General features: G+C 48.2%; 1 protein-coding gene across 1 annotated transcript in view; it reads left to right on the forward strand.

Moving 5' to 3' along the window:
* LOC310855271 (peripheral-type benzodiazepine receptor-associated protein 1-like) overlaps positions 1–13,725 on the forward strand; it is a gene marked incomplete at its 5' end in the record, with an annotated part of 103,450 nt that overhangs the window by 26,394 nt on the left and 63,331 nt on the right. The window contains 3 exons of the mRNA XM_083760216.1: positions 6,993–7,100; positions 8,302–8,430; positions 11,984–12,160. Coding sequence (XP_083616342.1) covers positions 6,993–7,100; positions 8,302–8,430; positions 11,984–12,160 — 414 coding nt within the window. The remainder of the gene's footprint in view (positions 1–6,992; positions 7,101–8,301; positions 8,431–11,983; positions 12,161–13,725) is intronic.

Raw genomic sequence — 13,725 nt, forward strand, 5'->3', positions numbered from 1 at the left:
CCTCTGGTTGATAGCCCGGTCCCGGTGGAGAATGGTAATAGCCTCGGGCTGATATACATTCTCAGTGTAGATGCTTCATGTAGGCCTGGTATATCCAGGGCATCTAGACTTATGTGATTACACATGGTTTAATGGCCTAATAGGTCCATTATGGTGCGGCAGCCCCCAACACTGCGTGCGCCACAGAGGGCGCTGCCACGTCTAGGTTATAGTATGTGGCAAATGTTGAGGGAGAGGACCAGCTCGCTGCGGTACAGACCTCTTGGATCGGGACACCCTTACAGAGTGCCCAGGATGCTGCCATGCCTCTTGTGGAGTGAGCCCTCAACGCTTGTGGGGGCTCCACTCCCTGACTAGTATAAGCCAGGCGGATGGTCTGCACTATCCAATTGGAGATGCTGACCGTTGTGACAGGCTTTCCTTTGGTCCTGGTACCCCAGGATACGAATAGTTGATTCCCTATCCTGAAGGGGGCCGTCCTGTCCACGTATGCTCGTAAAGCTCTCACTGGACAGAGACAGTTTAACCTCCTGTCTTCGTTAGAAGCAAAAGGAGGGGGGTGGAAAGCCTGTAGGTCCACTGGAACGCACACGGAGAGAGCGTTCTTGGGGATGAAGGCTGGGTTCGGTTTGATAGTGACCTTGGTTGACCTGTCATCGAACCTCATGCACTCTGGCGAGGTCGAGAGGGCGTGTAGGTCGCTGACCCTTTTAGCAGTTGTCAAGGCAACTAGGAGGGCTACCTTCAGTGTCAGGTTCTTCAAACTAACTGTCGTCAGTGGTTCGAAGGGATCCTTGGTTAAGGCCTCCAGGACTAGGGTTAGATCCCAGGAGGGGACCAGGGATCTGTTGACCCTGTGTTCCCTTCGTACGCCCTTAACGAACTGCCTAACTAGAGGGTGTTTCCATACCGTCTCGTTTTCGAACCCCACATGGCAGACTGAGATTGCTGCCAAGTTGTTTTTGACCGAGGAGAGACCTAGTCCCCTGTCTAGGAACTCTTGTAGGAAGGTCAAAATGTCCACTACTGACGCTTGGTAGGGGACCACTTGGGTAGGCCGTGTTGAGCACCACTGCTCAAAGACGTGCCATGCCGTGTCATAGCGGGCCCTTGTTGATGGAGCCCTTGCCCTCTGAATTGTGGCTATGACATTCGGAGGGAGGCCTACGTCGGACAACATCACCCTCTCACGGGCCAAACCCATAGGTCTAGGTCCTGGGGGCGAGGGTGAAAGATCTCCCGACCTGCTTGAGTGAGGAGATCCACTCGTAGAGGGAGTTGCCACGGTTGGTCGTAGAGGAGGTGAGTTATCTCCGACCTCCAGACCCCCCAGGCTGGGGCTACTAGTAGCATTGTCAGACCCTGAGTCCTCACTCTGTCCAGAGTGGGGGGAATGAGGGTCAGTGGGGGAAATGCGTAGAGTAGGCCTTTGGGCCATCGGTGTGACAGGGCGTCTAGTCCCAGCGTCGATGGCCCCTCTATCGAGAAGAAGAGGGGGCACGTCGTGTTCCCTTCTGTGGCGAATAGGTCCGCTTCGGGTGTCCCGTACTTGCTCCAGATCTGTGTGACCACCTGTGGGTGTAGAGACCAGTCTGAGTAGCGGAGAGGTCCTCTGGACAACAGGTCTGCTCCTGTGTTCAGAATACCGGGGACGTGACATGCTGTGATGGACAGAAGCCGAGAGTCGCTCCATAGAATGAGCTCTCGAGCTAACTGATGAAGACGGGGGGACCTGAGACCGCCTTGTTTGTTTATGTAACACATCGTCGTTGTGTTGTCTGTTCTCACCAGCACGTGACAACCCTGTATGAGCGGTTCGAATTGCCTCAGAGCGAGGAAAACCGCCATCAGTTCCAAATAGTTGATGTGGGAGGAGCGTAGGTGCTCTGACCACACCCCCCTGGTTGTGGCACCCTCCAGCGTGGCTCCCCAGCCTGTCATGCTTGCGTCTGTGGTGACCACTTTCCTGATCAGAGGTCTCCCCATGGGGACTCCTTCTGAAAGGATCCGTCTGTTTATCCACCATTGTAGGGCTAGTATGCAGTGTGACGTCACTTCTACCCGTTGGTGGCGACGGTACATATAGGTACACGCAGAGAGTTCATCCATAGCTGGAATGGTCTCATGTGTAGCCTGGCCAGGCGGATTAAATGGATTGAGGAAGCCATTAGCCCCGCCATCCTGAGACATATGTGGAAAGGAATCGAGCGTCCTTTCTTGAAAGACGTTGCCGATTGTATCATCGCGTCTAATCTCTCTCGACTCAGGCGAGCTCTGTAAGAGACTGAGTCTAGCGTTATACCGATGAAGTCTATTGACTGTGTCGGCGTTAACATGCTCTTCTCGTAATTGATTTGAAATCCGAGAGAGCGGAGGTGGCTGAGCACTGTGTGTGTGTGTGACAGCGCCTCTTGTTGAGAGTCTGCGGATAGGATCCAATCGTCTATGTAGGTTGCTAGACGAAGACCCTGTTGTCGCAGTGGGGCTATCGCCGCTGCTGTACATTTCACAAAGACTCTCGGACTCAGGGACATTCCGAAGGGAAGTACCGTGTATTCGTATACTTTCCCCTCGAACCCGAAGCGCAGACATTTTCTGTGCGGTGGGTATATTGGAACGTGAAAGTATGCGTCCTGTAAGTCTATTGACGTGAACCAGTCCCCTCTGCGGATTGATCGCAGTAGGACTGGTGGCGTCAACATTTTGAAGCGGAAGGTTTTCAGATAGCGGTTGAGAGCTCTGAGATCCAATATGGGTCGGAGCCCCCCCCCCCTTCTTTTTCACCAGGAAGTAACGGGAGTAAAACCCGTTCATTGCCTGGTTGTGAGAAACCTCCGTGATGGCACCTTTTTGCAGGAGGGATCTGATTTCCTCTTGTAAAATGCCTGCTTCCTGTCCCCTCGCTTGAGAGAATAAGATCCTCTCGAAGGTGGGCGGTTTCGACACGAACTGGAGCCTGTATCCGGTCGCTATAGTGCGCATGATCCATGATGATGCTCCGCACTCTCGCCACTTTGACAGATGACGTGACAGGGGGTTCCCCGTGTGTGGGGGGAAACCCGCCTGTATAGTGGTGTCTCTCTGTGGCCTGTGGGTACCTTGAGACGGTTTGCCTAGGGGAAAACTCACCTTGTGTGGAATGTCTCCCTCTAGTGGATTCTTCGGGTAGTGAAGAAATATTTTGGCGTGGTGGTCCCGGCCTGTAACAGCTTGTGCTGTTACAGTATGGGTTATCTCTCCCATGGCTGGGCTTGTGCCCTTCAGAGTTCGTTGTGTTGTTTTTTGTGTTTTTTTGTTTTTTTGACACTTTATTAAAGCAAAAACATTGACACTTTGTGAATTGCACATAACAACATTTTGGTACGTGTGTACACTGCTGCCCGTGGCAGTCTGCACACTCGTCCTCAAGCGCTTTGACGCCGGCTCGGAGGCGAGGTCCGTGACCACTGCCTCCGGCCTCGAACTCTGTGGGAGAAATCGGGGGGGTGAGGCTAGGACCCCCCTCTGGGACCTGCCATGCGGGTCACTTCCGCTTCCCAGCGCCTCGGCCCCTGGACGCTCCTCCTCTGGGCTTGTAGGGCGGGGGGGAGCGGCGACGGTCGGTGCGTGGACCCTGCGGTTGACGCTGTCTGTCTCCGGAGTAGTCCCTCTGGGGCCCGGGTGGGTCCTTGCTGGACGTCCTGGGCTTCCATGGGGCACGCTTGCCCCTGCCGCGGCCCGGTGGAGCCTTGGCAGCCAGTGGCTGAAGAGCCTTCATCGTCTTGGTGGAGGTCTCTGCCTGCTGGATGGAGACCGACATGTCTTCGAGAACCCCATGGAAGAGGCTCTCGTGTGATATGTCCCTCCCCACCATGTCCCTCTTCACAGAATCGGGGAGAGGGGCGAGGTTCACCCACCTCATCCGCTCCTGGAGGATGGAGGACACCAGAGCTGCTCCAGTGTGCTTGGTGACATCATATTGGAGCTGGGCCAGCTCGTGTACCAGGCGGCGCATCTCAGCCAGGTTTTCTGGGGTGGATATGTTGCCCATTTTCAGCAGGAGAGCCTTCATGGATCCATGCAGGAGGCTTCCTGCGTTGAGTCCCCTGGCGACGAAGGTCATGTGGTCATACAGCCACCTGTTGATCTTAGACCCTTCTTTGTCGGCCACACTGGAGAAGACTGGTTCTTTGTCCTGTGGGATCACAGTTGGGGCTTGGGGGTTAGCCAGGTACGAGGCCATGGCTCTGTCCATGGAGGGCATCTTGAGAAGGTTCAGCTTCTCCATGTCCTTCATTTCAGTGGCCGCCCTTTTGCCACGGCGGTGGATGGCCTCTACCTTGACTATAGGGTTGGTCCAGGCTTTGCTGAGCAAGGTCTCAAAGCCTGAGGCCTGAGGAATGGCCTGCTTCTTTGGTACAGGAGGGGGGACGTACTCATCGCTGCGTCCATCCCACTTCACCTTCTCACTGGGGATCTCCTCCCAGGCGTGGTCACAGCGGATAGCAGCCCTTTTGTAGATCTCCATCAAGGTTGAATTATCCTTGGGGAGAGCAGCGCGAGGCTGAGGTGGGGGTGTTACCTGTCTGTCGACGGGGGGAGGAAATTCCTCTACCTCGTCGTCTTCACTGTCCTGGAAAGGGCGGCGAGTGTACTCGTCTGCCTCTGACGAGTCGTTCTGGTAGTTGCCCTCGTCTACGACTTCATAGCGCTCGCAGTCTCTCTCCTGGAAGGAGGGGAGTTCGTTGTAGTCGATTTCCCCCTCTTCAGCGTCAGCCCAGTCCTTAGTGGGGGCCTTGCTGCGTGGTGGAGAGGCTTCTAGGCGGGCTGCCATGGTAGTAGAGACCGCAGTGCGAAGACGAGGCTTCGCTATCGGTCTGGCGGAGCGCTCCTCCATGGTAGCCGGGATCTCGCGGCCGCGAGGCCCGGTTGCTGGTGTACTCACTTGACGAGGTATCAGAGGGCGAGAGCCGCTCTTAGGTCTAGCTCCGTCAGCTTCGTAGCGGGCTGCGGTGGCCCTGTCTGCCGCTGCCTGGGAGGAGACCGTAGCTGTAGCACGGCTACGAGGGGCCGGTATAGGCCGCTCTCGCTCTTGAGTGGAGCCTCTGGCTGTGCGAGGCGAAGCTGGGGTATAGTCCAACTTCTGCCTCGGTCCATAGTGCTCCTGCTCGTCGAGTGTGTACTTTTTGTAGAACTCATCGACGCGCCTCAGCCTACCTCGTAGGTGGGTGAAGTCCATCCTTCTGCATTTTTCGCAACCAAATAGGTCGTCGAAATCGAGAAGGGCGTTGCGTGCATGATCCACGCCGAGGCAGTACAGACATACTTCGTGTCTGTCGGTGCCGGACATCTTGTTGCCGCATCCCGCCACAGTGCACCTCTTCTGTGGCTCGGGAGTGATGCCTCTTCGGCGGCGTCTAGCTGCGGCGGCGGTCTCTCTCACCGGGGAGTACATGCTTGTAGCTCGTAGTTTTCCGTCGAGAGGGGGACCAGGAATTAGCTAACTTTGTGAAAGGGCTTCGTGGCCACGAACGTGAAGAAAGCTAATTTGCTACGGGCTTCCAGGCCGTGTAGCTTAGGTGAAAGCTAGACTAGCGAGAAACGGGCTTACCGGCCTCGTAAAACACAAGGTAGCTTATCGTATAGTCTCTAGGTGAAAAACTAGACTAGCGAAAACTGGCTTACAGGCCCCGTAAAACACCGGCTAGTTTAACGTTGAAGGTGCTATGCTAGCGCTAAGCTAGTGAGTAACAGGCTACGAGAGCGAGCTAGCTCGCTAGAAAAGATAGCACCTTGAACCTTCGTTGAGACTGAGGCTATGCTAACCGTAGCGGGCTTGTTAGCCCCGAGACGAGAAAGATAGCACAATAGAAGGTAGCGCCTTGCTAAGCTAACCGCTAAGCGGCGCTAGCTGTAAGCTAGTTGTTACCCTTCTACTTTTGGCGGTCTTTTCGAAATGTTCTGATAATAGAACTTACGAACCGTTTAGGAGCTTTGTTTCTGCAGAGTTTTTGCGAAAGATTCTGTCGGAAGAAAAGTCCAAGTATCAGGGAACCTCACGGTACTCGAGTTGCACTCTTGTCCGATTTATAAGGTATTAATTGCCCTAAACACTTGACTTAGTAACAGAAGTCTGTCCTTTCAGCTCGGCAGAAGAAAAGCGAATGAGCGCGCTGTGACGTAGAGGCAGCCTAGATGCTTCGAGAAGCAGGGCATCTACGTCATCGCTCTTAAACCCACAGGCCATATTTTAGGAGCATATGGCTGTGGGAGTTCATGAATGAAGTTTCTGCCCTTTTGCTCCGCAAAGGGAAACATCCCATAGAGTGAAGTATTTCGTGAACGAATACTTAACAAAACCTCTTATTCCTTTTCATACATCTTTGCCGTAACAACTGGGAGCCACGGGAGAGGGACACATGAGCCACATGTGGCTCTAGATCCACAGGTTGCCTACCCCTGAACTAGGGGGAAACGTAGTGCAGGGAGAAAAGATGGGGTTTTAGCCTAGATTTAAAAATGTCCAGAGAGTTGGCATCTCTGACAGCTTGAGGGAGAGTGTTCCAGAGACGGGGGGCACGATGTGTGAATGCTCTGCCCCCCAACCGTTCTTTTATTATGTGTTTTCCGGCATCCTGGGATCGTAGTGTGGTCGTGGAGGGATGTATATTTTTTAGTTGTGCAACCACTTATTTTTTATATAATATGCACGTTTTTCACCAACTTTGCACCCCCCCATGATATCTATTTTTTTAATGGAATATTTTACATTGGGTAAAATATACCCGTGTTTAGTGATGGTGTAGCAAAAAATAATGTTTAGTGTTCTAGGGTTGAACTGGACATGTATGATGGAGCGAGTCCATTTAAGGCTTTATAGGCCAGGAGGAGCACCTTGACGTGGGCTCTGGCCTGTATGGGCAGCCAGTGTAGTGCTATGAGTGTTGGTGTGATGTGGTCACATTTCCTTTTTCTGGTTGTAACTGATTTTTCTCTCCAATTGTTTCCCCCAGAATGGTACAGACTACGGGTTCCTGGTGCATCAGAACTCTGAGCTCCTACGAGGCCTCAGTGAGCTGGAGAAGACCTGTGCCACTCTGAGGGAGGAGAATGGCCTGCTGGTAAAGACTCCAAAATGTTGATTTGGGCAGCAAAATTTAGATTTTAGCTTTAGTCGTAGTCTTTTGTTACATTTTAGTCATCCGAAATGTATTAGTGGTGGTCTAGCTTTAGTCGACTAAATATCACAAGCTACGCGTTGTGAGCTTGTAGATCAGCTATTTTCATAGCGCAACACCCGACTGCAACCAAACATCTCTTCTCCACTAGTCCCTCCCTAATATTTTAGTCTAGTTTTTAATTGGTTGACAAAATTGTGAGTATATTTAGTCTTAGTTTTAGTCATCGTAGCTTAGTTTTTATTTTGTTTTTGTTTAGTTTTCGTCATAGTTTTAGTCGATGAAATCAACACTGATCTGTGTCCTGGGCTACAAAGTAGGCCAGATATGGGCTCCAAATGGAAATGGATAACTGAGAAATACATAGACGATGCCCCAAATTGCAGAAATGTACCTGTAGGGATAGGCAGTGTCCATGTTTTCATACCGTCAAACAGTTCACAAATTTGACCGAAGTACACAGCATCACTATTGTGAGGGAGCCTGGAGGGAGCCATCTTAACTACTAACACCTCAGTTCATCACATTTTCTGCTGACTGAAGGTTACACATTAATTAATACATTTTGAGTTTTCATTCCTTGTCTAACAATGTACAGTATACAGAAATTATTATTATTGCACAACAGGGTTGGGCATGCATTCCCTATTTATCTTTCCCGAGTAGACCGGAGTTCTAGTTAAAATAATTTGGTCTGTCCGTTGAAATGCCATTGAAAGGTGAAATTTACGATTCCTTCTTTTGTGTCGCCAATAATGTTTACCTGTGACTTTTTTGTATTTGTATTTCTGTTGGTATGTTTGTGTGTCTCTTGTCGATCGTGCTGTAAACCCACCACATTAGAGTGATACAAAAGTAGGAATCCAGACCTGTTGCTAATGTATATAGTGTACCTAAGGCAGGGAGAGCCTTTGAGAATCCCTTTCTTTTATGTTTGGACTATCTGCAAGTCTCTGTATTTGGGTTTAAGGTAAGACTAATGCATACGCGTGCGTTGCATGTCAGAAATGATATACTGTCGTACATACCACACAAACGTGTTGAATCGGTTGAAGATACATCATTCTTGTCATTCGTACGACCGAATATAAATCCTTTCGCAGTCCCTGCCAGACGTTGCCGTTTGTCTCCCATGTGTGTGCAGCGCAAGAGCAGTGCTCCCGAGACGGAGGAGAAGGTCAGGCGGTTGAGGAGGAAGAACACGGAGCTTGCTGTCCTCGCCAAGAGACTGGAGGAGAGGGCTCGCAAGCTGCAGGAGGCCAACCTCAAAGTGGTACGCTAGCTGGCCATGGTGGAAAATAACTATGTACAATTTACAATTTAGGCATTTAGCAGATGCAGAGCGATTTACAGTAAACTACAACAAAAACACGGTAATACATCAGAAATATAGGAGGAAACCCTGAGGCGGAATGGACATAGTGGCCGAATTTGGTATTGCAGCTCGAGCCAGCACTGGTCCGTTGACTATCATTGCGCACGTTCACGTTATGGGGCGACGTGAACCCCATACGAGGGTTCACGAGGAGTGAAATCGCCTCATGCGCTTTTGAGCAACTTAATGCAAGTGAATGGGAGGAGAAATCCGGTGACGTCTCTATTAATATATACTCTAAGGTATACACTATAGGGTGCTACAGTATGTAAATTGGTATCTACAGTGCCTTCGGAAAGTATTCACACCCCTTCACTTTTACCACATTTTGTTTTGTTACAGCCTCATTTCAAAATGGATTAAATTCGTTTTTTTCTTCATCAATCTACACACAATACCCCATAATGATGAAGTGAAAAAAGTTTTCTCAAATATTTTGTTAATTTATTAAAAATAAGAAGCTGGAAAAACACATGTACATAAGTATTCACACTCTTGACTTAGTACTAAGTTGAGGCACCTTTGGAAGCAATTACAGCCTTAACACTTTCTGGGAATGATGCTACAAGCTTGGCACACTTGAATTTGGGGTATTTTCCCCCTTTTTCTCTGCAGATCCTCTCAAGCTCTGTCAGGTTAGACGGGGAGCGTCGCTACACAGCTATTTTCAGGTCCTTCCAGAGATTCCTTCCTGTTGGAAGGTGAATCGTTGACCAAGTCGGAGGTCCTGAGCGCTCTGGAGCAGGTTTTCATCCAGGATGTATCTGTACAGTGCTCCATTCATCTTTCCCTCTATCCTGACAAGTCTCCCAGTTCCTGGGAGACTTGTTCTCCCCACAGCATGATGCTGCCACCACCATGCTTCACCGTAGGGATGGTATTTGCCAGGTGATGAGCGGTGCCTGGTTTCCTCCAGACGTAACGCTTGGCATTCAGGCCAAAAATCTCTATTTTGATTTCATCAGACAAGAGAATCTTGTTAATAATGGTCTGAGAGTCGTTTAGGTGCCTTTTTGGCAAACTCCAAGTGCGCTGTGACGCCCGGCTGTCATGTGCCTTTTATTGAGGAGAGGCTTCGGTCTGGAGGAAACCAGGCACCGCTCATCACCAGCAAATACCATCCCTACGGTGAAGCATGGTGGTGGCAGCATCATGCTGTGGGGATATTTTTCAACGGCAGGAACTGGGAGACTTGTCAGGATAAAGGGAAAGATAAATGGAGCAGTGTACAGACATTCTGGATGAAAACCTGCTCCAGAGCGCTCAGGACCTCCGACTTGGTCAACGATTCACCTTCCAACAGGACAACGACCCCAAGCACACAGCTAAGATAACGAAGGATTGGCTTTAGGACAACTCTGTGAAAGTCCTTGAGTGGCCCAGCCAGAGCCCAGACTTGAACCCCATTGAGCATCTCTGGAAGGACCTGAAAATAGCTGTGTAGCGACGCTTCCCGTCTAACCTGACAGAGCTTGAGAGGATCTGCAGAGAAAAAGTGGGAAAATACCCCAAATTAAAGTGTGCCAAGCTTGTAGGATCATTCCCAAAAAGTCTTAAGGCTGTAATTGCTTCCAAAGGTGCCTCAACTTGGTACTAAGTCAAGAGTGTGAATACTTATGTACATGTGTTTTTCCAGTTTCTTATTTTTAATAAATTAACAAAATATTTGGGGAAACTTTTTTCACTTCATCATTATGGGGTATTGTGTGTAGATTGATGAGGAAAAAAAGGAATTTCCATTTTGAAATGAGGCTGTAACAAAACAAAATGTGGTAAAAGTGAAGGGGTGTGAATACTTTCCGAAGGCACTACATAAGTTGAGCCTGTGCATACGCCTGTACGGTTGTCGAGGCTATAGGGCAAGTGCTACGGGCTACATTTACTTACTGTAACTAAGTACTGTACTTAAGTACAATCTTGAGGTATTTGTACTTTACTTTTTTCTTCTTTTTTTTTTACTTCTACTCCACTACATCTCAGAGGCACATATTGTATTTTATGCCACTACAATTATTGAAAAACTTTAGTTAGCATTACTTTTTATAGATGTGGATTCTTATGACAAAACATACACTAACCAGCTTGCAGATCGGCTATTTTCACAAGATTTGTATACATTTGAAAACTTTTGATGTCAATGCCTTTGTACTTTCATTCAATTACATTTTGAATTCTGGAATTGTACCTGTAACCGAGTAAGTCTAAATTGTGGTATTGATACTTTTACCTATGTAAGTATATACATCTGAGTACTTTTTCCACCCACTGGGTACGCTGCACATACTGCACAGTGCACACAATGTCTCAGAGTTGGGACCGCAGCAACGCTGCTGCTTTGCACAGCACGCTGGTCATGCCATAGTGCCAAATGATGGGACGGACTCATTAACAAGCGCCAGTGTCTAAAATAATCACCATAATGTCTAGTAATGAGCTGAGTGGACTAGTTCATCAGCAAGTGATGAATGGTAGTGATGAATGGCCATTGTTTAAAAGGAGAGAAAAGAAAAATGCAATTAGCCCCAGAACAGTGTGGTGACTCACCACGATTGGTTATGAGAACACAGAAGATTTTACGTAGTTTTCATCATTCAAGCACTGTTTCCATGAGGTTTGTTAAAGATGGAGTGCCGTGATTTTTTTGCCACCCTAAAACATGATCATGATCATCATCATTATTATAAGGAGGAGCTATTTCTTTCAAAAAAGTGTACACTATTTGTTAAAATGTTGTTGACATTCCCACCAGTTAATTAATTTTGCCTTGTGGAAGTTGTGGGTGGTGAATGGGTGATCCACCTGAACTGAAGCCACACCCACAGCTGTTGTTGTAAGATAAAGAGGCAGGGGTTAGATGAGGGGCCTCCAGGAAGAAGCCCTAAATACAAAGGGAAGCCATTATTGCACATAACAACCACACCAAGGGGTCTAATGAAGTACTGTAACTTCATAAACACATGAAAAACTGGAAAAAATGGTTCATATACAATCCGTGCACATAAAATACGTGCACTGTTTCATGTCTTTGTCATTGCACTCTGTCCCAGGAGATGCCACTTGATGCCGCTGGCTTACGTTCATTCGTTATAATTATTTAACATTGTCCTTGTTACTTCAGACACTTGTAGAGATACACCATAATATGTAAAACAACCTGCCAGTGACTATGGCACGCACGCGCACACACACACACACACACACACACACACACACACACACACACACACACACGCGCGCCTCTAGAGAGACAAGACGAGGTAGCGTGAGGTAAGAACGGAAGATTATGCCTCCCGATTTTGGGGGGTAACGGAAGGCGGGGCTTTTCACAGTAAAATCTTCCTAATCTGCTTGTCACTCTAGCGCCATTATTTTGAAGAATTCCCTGGCAAAAGAAGTGTGAAGGAAAACATTTGAGTGCTTTTTTCCACCACTGTCTGCACTGTGTGTGCAGGTCAACTCCCCGTCGCTGATGAGGCCGGGGTCAGTGGAGCAATACAAGAGAGCCTTTGCTCGCCAGCGAGCCCGTGACCTCGCCCAGCACGCAGACACGCTGCTGTACAAGGACAAGGAGATCGCTGCCCTGCAGCGGGAGTGCAGAGAGCTGGAGGCACGGCTTGGCACCACAAAGGTACCAACAACATGTTTAAAAACCTACTGTATGTTTCTATGCCAGTGGTTCTCAAAACATTTTCATGTCAAGGACCCTCGAGAATGATCTGTATTTTGCTGCGGACCCCTATCTGAAAACTTGACACACATGTGATAAGCCTTCACTCATAACTTCGGTAATGCTCAATTTTTTTGCATTTAGCAAAGAACATTCGCTTGACAGACACTGCTAGTGTGAATTCAGCATAAGCCTGTATTAAAATTACCATCATTGCTAAGGCCTACATGACATTGAGGTACAGGCTGTCTCTCTGTTTTTTTTTGTTTTGTTTTTACCAGCGGGGCTGTGACCCAAGAGCTGCTTTCCCTGAACATGTGTCTGTTTATTTACTGAGGGGTGCTACAGACTTAACGGTAGCCGCTGTGCACTGAGCAGATGGGACTGTTTGTGTTCTTTAACGCTTAATGTCAACACCACCACACAACGTTCGGAGGCAGATTGTTGCGACTTCCACAACTACAATAAAGCTGATCCAATCATGGAAATGCTATTTTCGGTAACACATGACCCAGATGAATTTTAGATCTTGTATACAGGTAGGTATATGCCATGCCTTTTAGACTGGAATAGGACTGATTTACAGAATACAACATTCAATATTTTAAAGGTTTCATGACATTTATTTTCATTTATTTTTTCTTTTAGGTTTTATGACCTCAAATACACCCACACAACCTGAACTTTGAACATTCAGTGGATGTTCTGTGGTCTGGGGTTTTCTCTGTGTGTTTTGAGCTGCAATGAAAACATGCAAACAGGCCTCAACAGTGACATCTGCTAGCAAATTATTATGTCATATATGGGATTTGTGGACTCTTACCTCACAGTCCACAGAGCACTTGTTTGAGCCAGAAAAGCCCAGACCACAGAAAATCTGCTGAATGTTAAATGTTCAGGTTTTTTGGTTGCAATTAAGCTCAGAAAAATTACAACACCTTTTTAAATGGTGCAACCACTTCCTTAAGTGACTGTGTGTGGCTGGGTGGGTGGGTGGCTGGCTGGGTGTGTCTGAGCACGAAAACGGCATATGTCACGATCCCTCAAACGGTAATGCCAATTTCAGACCACTGACTGCACACATACTGGGTTCATTGTACCCGGCCAGTGTTTCTTTATTATGCCATCTACGTTTTCCATATCATTATAGTTGGTACACAATCTGGACTTTCAGAGCCAGCCAGGGTTGGTGACCCTACATTTACATTACATGTACTCCACAGTGTCTTAAAGCGGCCCGCAGGTTAATATCGGAATACTAATATATCTTTGATTTCAGCTGTTACAATTCCAAACATGATCCGCTTTAATTACTAATATCTATATTAGTAGCTTAGCACACACACACACACACACACACACACACACACACACACACACACACACAAACAACGGAAAGACGACTATTACATGTGCAATTGTGCATGCAGGACTCACTTGCAATATTACACTGCAGAACATAATTTCAGCAGACAAAGCCCATATTTGGTAAGGAACTACTATATAATGGTACTATTTAGTTAGCA

The sequence above is a fragment of the Protomyctophum parallelum genome (assembly GCF_964188405.1).
Source record: "Protomyctophum parallelum genome assembly, chromosome: 1".
NCBI lineage: Eukaryota > Metazoa > Chordata > Actinopteri > Myctophiformes > Myctophidae > Protomyctophum > Protomyctophum parallelum.